This window comes from Capra hircus, chromosome 10 (genome assembly GCF_001704415.2).
Source record: "Capra hircus breed San Clemente chromosome 10, ASM170441v1, whole genome shotgun sequence".
In the NCBI taxonomy this organism is placed as follows: domain Eukaryota; kingdom Metazoa; phylum Chordata; class Mammalia; order Artiodactyla; family Bovidae; genus Capra; species Capra hircus.
This window is the reverse complement of record NC_030817.1, coordinates 45,464,877-45,477,577: the sequence shown is the minus strand read 5'-3', so window position 1 is coordinate 45,477,577 and position 12,701 is coordinate 45,464,877. Positions and strand designations below refer to the sequence as shown.

The window sequence follows — 12,701 nt, the reverse complement described above, 5'->3', positions numbered from 1 at the left end:
ACAAAATTACAGCTCCCCAACAATAACACGGTGTCAAAAGTGTCCTCTTGCCATGAGTCAGTGTTTCAGAGATTATAAAAGTTATTTTTAGCACCGCAAGTGCCTCGGGAGCTTGGGTTCTGAATCCTACTAAAATCCCTAGTGATGTGAAAAAAAAAAAAATTTTTTTTTTAGGGTGAGGAGGGCTTCTTGTTCTTAAACTCCCCAGTCCCTGAAGCGTATGGAGGCCCACGCTATTGTCCCGGCCACAATTAGATCCAGCTTCCACTGTGCACTGCAAGCCACTCGGGGATGGGTCACAACTCTGCGCCAGCATCCCGTGTGGAGGAGGAGGAGGAGACTATAATTATCCTCCAAGTCTGGGGCAGGCCCTCGGATGACATCTCCTCGGTTACCCTGTGCTCTAATAGCGCAGCTCTGGTTCCTGGTCCCAGACGCGCTTCAGCCAGCTCGAAGGGCAGACAGGAAGCGAGCGCAGCCGATGTGCCTGGCGCCTCGCGGGCCTTCGGGGCTCCGCCAGCCCCTCGCAACCCGCTGTACCTGCAAGGAAACCCAGGCCCCCAGGCTAGCGCCCCTGGGCGCGCCGGGCGTTGTCATAACAACCGGGCGCCAGCAGCTGAGGCCGCCGGGGAGGAAGTGACGAGCGGTGGGTTGGCTGTTGTTGGGACACGTGACCCGGGCAGTGTTTTGACAGGGCAAACAGCAGAGAAAGAACTGGGCGAGCGAGGGGGCCAGGGAGCTGGGGCGCCAGAGCTAGAGACAGCGGGCGGGCGAGGAGCTGGCAGAGGCGCGGGGCGAACGGGCTGGCCAGGTCGCCAGGCGGCCAAAGCCCGAGGGCCGCGGGGCTCGGGTGCGAGTCGGGCAGGACGAAGGGCTGAGCGTCGGGAGCGGAGCGAGGCGGCGGCCAAGGCGGGGGTGGATGGCCACAGGGGCGCCGGGGAGCCGCGTCGGGCTTGTTGTCTCGGGCCCCCATGGTCCCCTAGCGCAGCCTCGGGGGCCGCTGCGCGCCACGCTCCGCTTTTGCCGGCCCTGCGCCTCTCGGAGCCTCACGTCTGAGGTGGGAGTGTGATGTGAGCCGCTGGGCGAACGGCGGAGTCAAGTGCCTGGAGGAGGAGGTATTGGGACGGGAGGCGAGAGAGTTAGTCAGCAGAGGTCGGCCGAGGGAGCCATGAAAACAACTCTCCGGCTGGGAGAGGGGCCGGCGCGGCGCTCCGGACGGCGGGACTGAAGGAAATCCGGGGCCGCGGCGGGACGGAAGGGGCCCTCACCGGCAGGCTGCACCGAGGAGGGGCGATCGCCCGGCTGTAAACACCTTCCCGGGACGACCCTCAGGCCCGGCCTCTCAGGGCCAGGGGTGTTGCAGGGGCGACCCGGGGCAGCACAGTACAGTTCTTTTGGGACTGGGGGCTGGGCGCGAGGAGATGTCTCGGGTTTCTTTTTGACCCTCTTATTGTGTAAACTTGGCCGCGGTTGAGGCAGGAAGACTAGCCAGAGGGTAATTACACAGGTGAGGCCTTGCGGGGCGGGCAGAGCGTCGGCGAGGCGTTTGGGGTCTTGAAGAGTCTCCTTCGCTCAAGTCATCAGGTCCAAGCATTTCTATACGAGTCACTGCGGAGGTGCCACTGTTCCCAGAGGCGTTTTTTACAAAGGGGTTAGTTAGCTTGAGTTGCTTGATCCCCCCCGCCCCCTCGCCTGTACATTCAAGTTATAAATAGATCTTCTTTTTGGTTTGGAGACGCTGTGTCAAAGAAGGACACTTTGGCCTGGAGAGCACAGGGGCGGGGAAGAAGGGTGCTTGGTCCGGAGTCGATTGGGGGGGCGGGGAGGCGGCGGTGTAGAGTTTTGCTTTTTTCAGACCTGCGGATGGTGCTGTCACCGCTCTTACTGCCAGGAAGAGGCCTGTTAGCAGTAGTTTTCTTGCAAGATCGAGTGTTAGGGCAGGACCAGATTAATTTTATTTTGACCTCTTTTAGCGTTTTGAAAACGAAGCAGTAGCTGCAAAATCAGCGGCGAGCCTGTTGAAGAGAACCCACACGTGTATTTCACAGCACCTTGGGTGGATATCGACGTGAAAATGAAGCCAGACCGAGGTACATAATTTAAGTAGGATTTTTTTTTCTTGTGCCCCATTTTAGAAAGGTTAACCTAATTCTGCGGCAGGATCAACTGAATTACATATGATTATTTCTGTTACAGATTTCCAGCGGGTAAGGTAGAGAAGGGCACAGGGAAGAGTTAGGAACTAGATGGGAGAAAACATTCTTCAAAACTGTCTTCAGAATGTTAGTTTCAAGAGATACTAAAAGTGAAATTTTCAATAAAAGCATTTTTATCTGGTGTCACAAAATTTGATATCATTTGAGAGTTACACATTTTTAGGTAAAGTCAATCTAACTTAAGTTTTTAAAAAGTTTACAGGTTTCCTCAGTTTGAGAATTTGAACTTGATAAACAGAAAATTTAAGATCATTTGAGTTAACAGATATTATTTGTCATTGCTGATTTTTGTGCTTTAAGCAAACTCTCAAAGTTTGAACAAATCCCTGGAGTACTTTGCTGTATATCAGTATGTGGACAGGGCTACTGAAATCCCTATAATAAGTACTGCCATTTTCTTTCTAAACCTGTATTTTCAGGACTTCTGGGAATAATGTGTACACTGTGTTTTTCAAGCACTTCAAAGGAACTGAAAAACCCATTTATCAGTCTGCTTTTGATTCATAGCAAGGACCAACTTTAGAAGATTTTAATATAGTGGTAGTTAGGAGTTTCAGTAATATGGGAATTTGGTTTTAAGGAATATTATAAGAAGAGGATTAATGTATTTGGTAGGGAGTTGAACTAGATGACAGAGTCCCTTCCAAATATGAGACTTTTGGATTGGAAATGTTAATTTATCCTTATGAATTAGATGCTCATTTTAAAAAAAGATATAGGAAATTCCCTGGTGATCCAGTGGGTAGGATTATGTGCTTGCACTGTAGGAGGCACAGGTTTGATCCTTGGTAGGGAACTAAGATCCCAGGCAGCACAGTGTGGCAGTAAATAAGAAAATAAATAAGACAGAAAAAAAAAAAGACATGATAATTCTTAAAAATAAAATAATTTCAAAAGATATGTGTTAAACTGGTTATTTTTTCCATATATTATTTTCAAAGCAGATTAGAAAGTCAAATTCTCTTTTCTACGCAAATATGTCTTTGGTGGATATTGTCTTAAAATGCACTTGAAAGAAGTGAGGAAAGCCATACTTAATTTAGAGGTTTAAATTAGTTTTTAAGTGTTTTAAGTGTTTGGTTGATTCTTAAAATCAGCTTTGTATGTTTTAAGTATTAGCAATTATATTGCTACTAATCAGGTTGCTTATGTAGATTGCCAAGTTGAGACTTTTAGATTATATCCATGACTTTGGAAAGCTGGCACCAAAGTCAGTGATTGCATCTCAGAATAAACAAACAAATAAAATCAAAGTCATTGTTAAAAAGTTACTTTAAATACTTACACAAAATCTCTATTTTAGCCAAAACTAGTACTAAGCATGATAAAATGTTATCTATTAATGCAGATTACTAAAAAAAAGTAAATACATTTATGCATCAAGATTCCTAAAGAAGTGACATTTTTTCTCATTAAAATTGTAGCTTTCTCTAGCATTATGATGTAAAAATGAGGGAATCGAAAGTTTGGTACTGTGACTATATTTTATGAGTCTTTAGCCCATGGCTTTCTTTTGACCATGACCTAGAGTAAGTAATATCTTTTACTTTGCAAATAGTACAGAAATACTGGAATAAATGTTTCAGAAAACATACTTACTATGTGCATTGTGGTCTTGTATTTTTCTCTTCTATTTCAATTTTTAAAAATTGCTTGCATAACCCATTGAATTGATTTCTTGATCTGTGGTTGGCAAGGGACAGTTATGGGAGAGCTAGACAACAGTAATACTTCACTTTTTCTACATTGGTGTCTAAGAAACTAGTCTGTATGAGTTTGTTTTCTGGATGACTGAAACTTCACTCTTTAAATGCCAAAAAAATTTTCTGTTGTACTCATAATATGTGGACAAAGATTTTTTTTGCCTCTAACTTAAACCCCTTCAGCCTGTTTACTTTAAGATCTGATTTTTGAATTCCCACGCTGTCAGTAGTCTTTGTTGTCAATATGTTTATTCTTGCTTTTAATATCTGTGGTTAAAAAACTAGATAACCATACTTCACTGAGTTCTCTAAAAAATGAGAGTGAATGGGGAACCTTCAGATATTCATTCAGAAACTGAGAATGTATATGAATTCTAATGTAGAAAGTCTGAGATATTTTCCTAAGTGGGATACAGATGTGCATCAGAGTTTCTAAATAAGTACAAAAAGAGCCTCTTATCCTATACAGTTGCATGTGGTAGTTGGTTGGATAATCTAAAAAGTTAAAGTGAGGAATCAGAAAAAAATAATGCCTTAATTATTTTGCCTGTCTTTTGGATGTAGGCTAAAGGCCCTTCTTTAGAAATGGGATTGGCAGGGAATGGAGCCTGTTTAATCAAAGTTAGATGTGATCTTTCTTATGTAAACCACACCAAAAATGTAAACCTAAAGATTTCTACTTTTGATTTCTGTAAAGTGTAATAAGACTTTGTAAACAAATTGAAGGGTGGAATATTTTACATTTAAAAAATGTAAAATTCTTTTTTAATGTTTAGTGCAACTTCATAGATGTCTGTGTATACCAAGAATTATAAAGATATTTGTGTAGTCAACAGGAGTGTGTCTTGGGGGAAGAGGGAATATATATTCATCAAAATTATGTTCATCAAAATATTCTATTTCCAAAGCAGTCAACATAGTTTTCATAGAAATAACCTTTTGTTTGCACTCAAGTAAGTTCATTACTATAGAGTGGCATAAGCAAGTTTGGGAATAAACACCAGATATTAGCTATTAGTTAAGCACGCAACTCAACTAGCAGGAGTAGAAGTGCACAGGAAACTGGAAGTAATTTACTAGCTGCTAGTATCTGTCAGTTTACTTTATGGAGGAAATGGAAAGCACTGGACAATATGGCTAGTTGATTAAGTGAAAATTAAGAGACTTTCTAAATTAAGATGTTACTGTACAATGGCAATGTTTTACAGTATTCAATAGAATTTTATTATAGTCTGAGGTAAATCTTCTTTTCTCTTTTTTCTTTTTTTAAGATTTTTAAGCAGTTATATAACATTACTTGCACAATGCTGCCAGAGATGAGTCTTTGATGTTATCATTGGCACAGGTTTTCTAATCAGACTTCTATCTGTAATCTTGTTCCATTACTTGCTAGCTCTGTAATCTTCATTTAATTACTAAATTTCTGAGAGTTTCAGATTCCTTCTCTGTAAAACAGGGATAATTCCAACTTCTCATAGTTGCTAGAAAGTAATATGACACTGGTTGGCACATAGTAGTTTTAAAATAAATGATAATTATGTTAAACAAGATATTACAGATGCTTATATGTTCAGTTATAAAATATGTTCAGAAAAGGTAAAGAACTAGTCAAATGTGCAATAACCTAGTAGTACCTTGTTTTGTTCCACATTCATAGCCTGAAACCTGCTAAGGCTCAAGCAGATTTAATAGGCTTTTAATGTATAGGTATCTGAGAATATATAAAAGCTACAAAAGAATTCTTGATATATGTGGAATTTATTTTTCTGTCTTTGTTACTACAAGTATATATATGTTAATTTCTATGTGTAGAGGGTGGCATGGGCGGATCAAGCTTCCTAGGAATACCTGTTTAAGTGGTGTTAAATTCTGACTAGAGCTGGGTAATTGGCGAGGTTAAACAATGTTATTTCACCTTGTACTCAAGGATGTAAAGTTTGGATCTGATCCTAGTTAGATACTGAATACTCAGTGTTTCAAGAGATGTCTAAAGTATGGTTTTTGCACAGATGTAATTAAAGTATTTTACATTTTTAACATTTAATATTTATGTTATAAATCTGTGGTATTTATAATTTTGTATATTTTGAATGCATGGTTTTTTTTTCTATAAAAATGTATTTCAAAATAATATAAGCTTATGTTTTAATTTCAAGATCCCAAAGGTTTCAGAATTCCTAAGTTCATGGTATTGTATAACAATTTAAGTAGAATCAAAATCTTTTTAATTTAAAAGATAAATGTCAATTTTGCTGTGCTTTATCCTTTGTTGGTCTTCTCTGGTGGCTCAGTGGTAAACAATTCACTTGCAAGGCAGGAGCTACCAGAGATGCTCAGGGTTTGATCCCTGGGTGGGGAAGATACCCTGGAAGAGGGAATGGCAACCCACTCCAGTATTCTTGCCTGGAGAATCCCCTGGACAGGGCCGCCTGGCAGGCTACAGTCCATAGGGTCGCAAAGAGTTGGACATGACTGAAGTGACTTAGTATGCATGCATGCTTGCTTTGGTTAAAGTTTCTTCATCAGACATTTCCAAGAAAGTTGTCTGAGCTTATCAGCTGACCTTATCAAAGCTCAGTTGTCTGAGCTTATCAAAGGTTAAGGCCTATAATATCTAGGAAATCATCAAAACATTAATAATTTAAACATACTGTGTTTCAATTCATGAGTCATTCATTTATGAGTATTAAGTGAAAACTATTAATGCAAAACCTGTTGCACAAATAAAATACCAAGCAATTGATTTTGTTTTTGAGGTTTAAACTGAGAGGAATGCTTAATTTTTTTCCCCCTCTGCTGTAGATTGAATATTTTTGTACCCATAAAACCCACAGATTAAAATCCTTAGCTCCAGGATGATGGTAGTAGGAGGTAAGGGCCTTTGGTAGATGATTAGGTCATGAGGGTGAAGACTTCATGAATGGCATTAGTGCCCTCATAAAAGAGACCCAGGAAAGTACTCTCACCCCTTCCACCATTTTAGGTTATAATGAAAAGACAAATACCTAGTGAGAAAGCTGATCCTCACCAGGTACCCGTATCAGCTAGTGCCTTGATCTTGGACTTTCCAGCTTCTGTAACTGTGAGAAATAAATTTCTGCTGTTTATAAGTCACCTAGTTATGGTATTTTGTTATTTCAGACTAAATGGACTGAGACACCCCCTTTTTGATTATATTACAAATTTAGGCTTTAGCTTTAGTATTGCAGTGGCTTATGAACTTACCTATAGTATAATGCAAATCATTTTAATCTCAAACATTTCTTCCTGGGCAACTGAAATGGAGAAAGAAATGGTAAGGACTAGAGAAAAATAGCATGGGAGGTAGATGAGTTTCTAACTTGCTAATAGTTCATTGTTAGCCAATGTAAATCAAGCAACAGAGATGACAGAGGACGAGAAGTGTTGACTAGATTAAACAGAACAGCCTTTTGCTAAATTCCCTCATTGGAGGTAGTGGTAGTACTGTTACTAGTAACAGCTAACTCTTCTATATACTGTATGCCAGGCACTGATCCAAGTAGTTTATATAACTCATTTAAACATCACAATTGTTCAAGAAACTAGATGCTGTTGTTCATCTTCATTTCATAAATGAAATAGTCACAGTAACTTATCCAAGGTTACACAGCTAATAAGAGAGCTAGCCCAGATTCAAAGTAAGCTTGCACTGTTGTTCAGTCATTCAGTTGTGTCCGACTCTTCGAACCCATGAACAGCAGCATGCCAGGCTTCCCTGTCCTTCACTATATCCCTGAGTTTGCTCAAACTCAGGTCCATTGAATCTATGATACCATCCAACCATCTTATCCTCTGTCATCCCCTTCTCCTGCTTTCAATCTTTCCCAGCATCAGAGTCTTTTCCAAAGAGACGGCTCTTTGCATCAAGTGGCCAAAGTATTGAAGCTTCAGCATCAGTCCTTAAAATGAATATTCAGGGTTGATCTCCTTTAGGATTGATTGGTTTGATCTCCTTGCAGTCCAAGGGACTCTCAAGAGTCTTCTCCAAGCACCACAGTCGAAACCATCAATTCTTCGGCACTCAGCCTCCTGTATGGTCCAACTCTCACATCTCTACATGACTACCGGGAAAACCATAGCTTTGACTAGATGGACCTATGTTGGCAAAGTAATGTCTCTGCTTTTTAATATGCTGTGTAGGTTGGTCATAGCTTTTCTTCCAAGGAGCAAGTGTCTTTTAATTTCATGGCTGCAGTCACTGTCTCCAGTGATTTTGGAGCCCAAGAAAATAAAGTCTGTCTCTGTTTCCATCTTTTTCCCCATCTATTTGCCATGAAGTGACAGGAACAGATGCTATGATCTTCATTTTTTGAATGTTGAGTTTTAAACCAGCTTTTTCACTCTTCTCTTTCGCCTTCATCAAGAGGCTCTTTAATTCCTCTTTGGTTTCTGCCATTAGAGTGGTGTCATCTGCCTATCTGAGGTTATTGGTATTGACAAAACATGGTCCACTAGAGAAGGAAATAGCAAACCATTTCAGCATTTTGCCTTGAGAACCCCATGAACAGTATGAAAAGTCAAGCTTGGGTACATGCTGTAAACCCTCTGATTGGTAGGAATATGTTATATTAAAATGTTATAAGATATTGAGGCCAAATTTGTTTAAAAACAGGCCCAAGGGAAATAAAAAACAGACTTGCTAATTATTATGATCTTAGAAAACTATAAATCTTATTTGTGCCTTACCTTTTTCATCTTTGCAATGGAGGAAGTAATAGTACCTTGCCTTTAGAGTTATTTGAGTAAATAAGTTAGTGTATATAATGTGCTTAGAACTATGGCTGGGACATAGTAAATATTCATGTGTGAACAGCTTTTCCTACAATTGGACATATTCTAATTAAGTCACTTATTTAGGGAAGGCTGGGGAAAACAAAAGAAAGGGGCTAATTCAGCTGTACGTGTTTTATATACTCACTGTGATCTCAAGTCCAAAAATGACTACTGTTGACCTTTCATCCACTTATACTGATGGGTCTTGACACATCAGTATCTGTCAGATAATTGCTGGCTTGATACAACTTCTGAGACTCAATACTAAAGGGATTAACATAGAGGTTCCTTATGTTTTTGCCTGTCATCCTGTAAGAAAGATATGATTCAGTGGATAGAACACTGTCATTTCTTTGAAGGATGAGAAAAAAAGATAATTGGAAGGCAGAACTGAGAAGCTAATGTGTATACAGGGAGAGTAACTCAAAAGCCAATTTCCTTTTCAAAAAGTGAAGAAACCTGTGGGGCCTGAACATTCTGCACTGTGAACAAGTATAGGAAAAAAATTAGTTGTTAAATAAGAAATATTTACATTCATTTATTCTTTTGTCCTTCGCAACTTTGCATCTAATTACAATAGTATTTTCCACTCAATTAAGGCTGAGGGTTTTAAAAACTGAGGGAATGTTTAACTTAGAAATTCCAACTGAATACTGACTTTTTTTTAAATGAGAAAGCAAAATCACAGTACCAGGAAACAGTATTTCTTGCTCAGTAGGTAAACCAAAGTCAATTTTTCAATAGTTAATTCTGTCTTTCCTCAAATGGTTGAAAAACTCTGACATTGATTATGTCAGACTTTCTTATTAAACTGAAACAGAATCAACTGGCTAAAAATGCCAGTAGCTACTCAAAATATTAGACATTAATCCATGTGTAATGCCAAAAACAGACCCAGCAATAACCTGAGTTGAGATTTCACATATATTCCTTTTCATATAAAAGAAGCTCATTCAGTAAAATTATAATAAGGCTTTTTGAATGTCTTACCTTTGTTCAACTTGCCCAGTCCCACTGGCCACCTTTTTGGTTTTCAGTGACCATTCACAGCCTTGTGTCCATTATTTCTTCTGCCTGAAAAACCTTCTCCCCAGTCATCACATGGGTAGCTCCTTGTCATTCTTCTGATCTTGGTTTAAATATCATTTTTCAGAGAGATATTCTCTGACTACACTATCTAAAGTGCTCAGTTAAAAGTTAGCAGCTATTATTATTTATTAAATTAGGGTCCTTGTTCTGTGTCTCCACAGTTTCTTTCATAGCATTTACTGTATTATGTGATTTTTTTTTCTTTGTTTATTGTCTGTCTCCACAACTAGATTTTAAGTTCCATGAGGACAGGAACCTTGTCTCTTGTTCACAACTGGATTCTATCACCTAGCTGATGGTCTTATACATGGTAGGTGTTTAGGAGGTGCTTAAAAAAAATGAATCACTAGTTTACCTCAATATTTGTGAAGCAAATAGGAATAGAAGCAGATGATTAGAAATCATTGATTGTTTTACTGACACCAACTGAAATTCTCTCACTTTAGGGATTTGCTGCATTATTGACAGGCTATTATCACAACATTATACCTAATTAAAAAAAATAGATTTAAAATATATTTGCCCATAACTTAAAAGAAGATAATATTTTAAAATTGATTAAATCTCACTAAGTTGAAATAAAATTCTGTAAAATAAGGTGTAGGCAAAAGCTGTTTGGTATAGGTGGTTCTAAGTTTATATACATTTACTTAACAAATAATCCACACAGAAGCATTTGCTGGTAGCTCTCCTCTCTTCAACCACCATACTGAATTTGTTCCTGTTGCTATTTCTTTGAAAGAGAGAGAGATTAAATTGATTGGATAACTTCAGATTTATGAGTACAAGTAGAATAAAGACTCAGGATTTAGAGTGTAGACTTGGGGCCTGTTCTGTCACTTACAGGTTCTATGATTTGGATCAATTTCCAAACCTGTTTTCCCATCTATAAAATGTACTAGGCTCAAAGTGTTGCTTCTGAGCTGCAGGTAAGATAATGTGTCAAAGAACTTTATAGGGTGTGAAATGCTATAAATATTGACTGGTTTGCTGTATAGACAGGATGATCTGTACTCATGAGCAAAGAGCTAGGTGCTCTCAGGTGTATCTTAGGGGAGGTCATTCTGTCTAAAAATACCCATTTATGCAGTACCTGGTTTTTACAGTTTTTAAAGTTTCCCCTTGTTATCCTGATTGAAATTACACCAACAGGAGAACCATTTAGATTAATAAGTGTATATTTAATTATATATTTTTGAAGAATATTGAAATGATGGCTACCTTCTGTTATAAAATTGGCTCAAATGTGTCCTTTTTAGCAGCATAGAGTTAAGACCCTAAGGCTTGAGGATCAAACTTAGATATCAGCCAAATGATCTTGAGCACATTACATAACCTGTCAGAACTTCAGTTCTTTTTGTTCAAATACCATTAACTTTAAGGATTGTGGGAAAGGTAAACTGAGAACCCAAGGTTCAACAACTAGCATGTTCCTGGCATGATATAGGGATTGATTAGTGTTTCATTTCCAAGGATAAGCAACTTGAATCAGCTGCACTGAGGAAATAAATGTTTCAGTGCTGTGTTGTGAAAGATAATCATAAAAGGCATAAGAGATCAACAGATCTTTATTGTCACTCTGAACCTTGCATTCTGGAATATACAACTAGCAGAATTCAAAACCAGTATGGAACTACACATCTTGTGCATGCAAGGGGAGAGGGAAAGTAGGTAAGTGGAGCACACCAACTATTTCTGGGTGATCATACACCATTGTGAGCATTTAGAGCAGCATTAAGGCAGAGAGATTGGGATGGAGGTGGACACTAGAAGGAGGTTGATGAAAGTTATTAGAACGATCAGATGGTGCCCCAAATTGCTTTTTTCTTTATTTTAGAACATTAGCAAGGATTGATTCAGTGTTTGGAGCATGGCCCTTTTGTTTCTGTGAGTCAGAATCTAGACTTGTTCCTGATGCTGCAAGAAATGGCCTAATATTATAGGTTAAGAAGCTTTTGGTAGGCTAGCCTGGGAATCTAGTCATAACTTATTATTTGTAATTATTTATTATGTACTATTACTTATAAATAATATTTATTCAAAGTATGACCATTATTTGGACTTCAAAACTTATTTTCTTTGAGAGTACTACTCGTTTATAGTTAGGAATTGACATTTTAAATTAGTATGAAGTTTCCATTTTTTGTTTTCCTACTTATTAAGCTTATACTGAATGGAATTAAAATTTTATAATAGCTGAAATCAGGCTATTTATAAAACTTTATCTTGACATTAGAGAATTCCTGTACATTTTAAAAACCAAATTAGCCATTTTCTTTTGTGAAGAAGTATCATGGTTTTGTGAAAAGAAGTGATCCAGTGGGTCACTTCTACTTAAATTCATAATAGTAAGAGAATGTGTAACTTCAGCACTCAATATTGGCAATTTTGATCTTTTTTGGGGGGGGCCGCGCTAGCTTCCGGAATCTTATCTCTGGACTAAGGATCAAACCTTGGCCCTTGACAGTGAAAATGTAAAGTTCTAACCACTAGACTGTCAGAGAATTCCCAAGATTTTGACCTTAAACATAGCTTGAGGTTAAAGCTCTATATCATATTTGGTATATGTCACAAAATTTTGACATACAAAAAAATTTTTGATGTACAAATTTTTTGATATATGAAAAAATTAGCCATAGGATTTCTTTAAACTTCCGTACATTGCATGCTGTATTTCACACCCACAAAAAAAGTTAGAATCATAATTTTCATAGATTATGAGCATCTTACCACTTTTGTTTTACCTCTCTTGAGTGGTAGGTCAGTAGATAGGTAGGTAGGTAGACAGACAGACATAAGGGCTTTTTTATTTTTATTTGTTTATAAATTCAAGTAAGTGGTGGACATCATGACACTTCAACCCCTGTGTACTTCAGTATGAAACTGGCTAGTAGCAGCA

The 12,701-nt window shown here is 38.6% G+C and overlaps 1 protein-coding gene across 5 annotated transcripts in view; it reads left to right on the top strand.

The window, feature by feature from the left end:
• Positions 536-12,701, top strand: part of FAM214A (family with sequence similarity 214 member A) — an 85,791-nt gene continuing 73,625 nt past the window's right edge. The window contains exons 1-2 of one of the 5 annotated variants that reach the window (XM_018054222.1): positions 536-646; positions 1,974-2,090. In XM_018054222.1, the coding sequence (XP_017909711.1) occupies positions 2,075-2,090 (16 nt within the window). In that variant the 5' untranslated portion in view covers positions 536-646; positions 1,974-2,074. The other 4 variants (XM_018054221.1, XM_018054220.1, XR_001918677.1 and 1 more) reach the window with 4 other exon arrangements.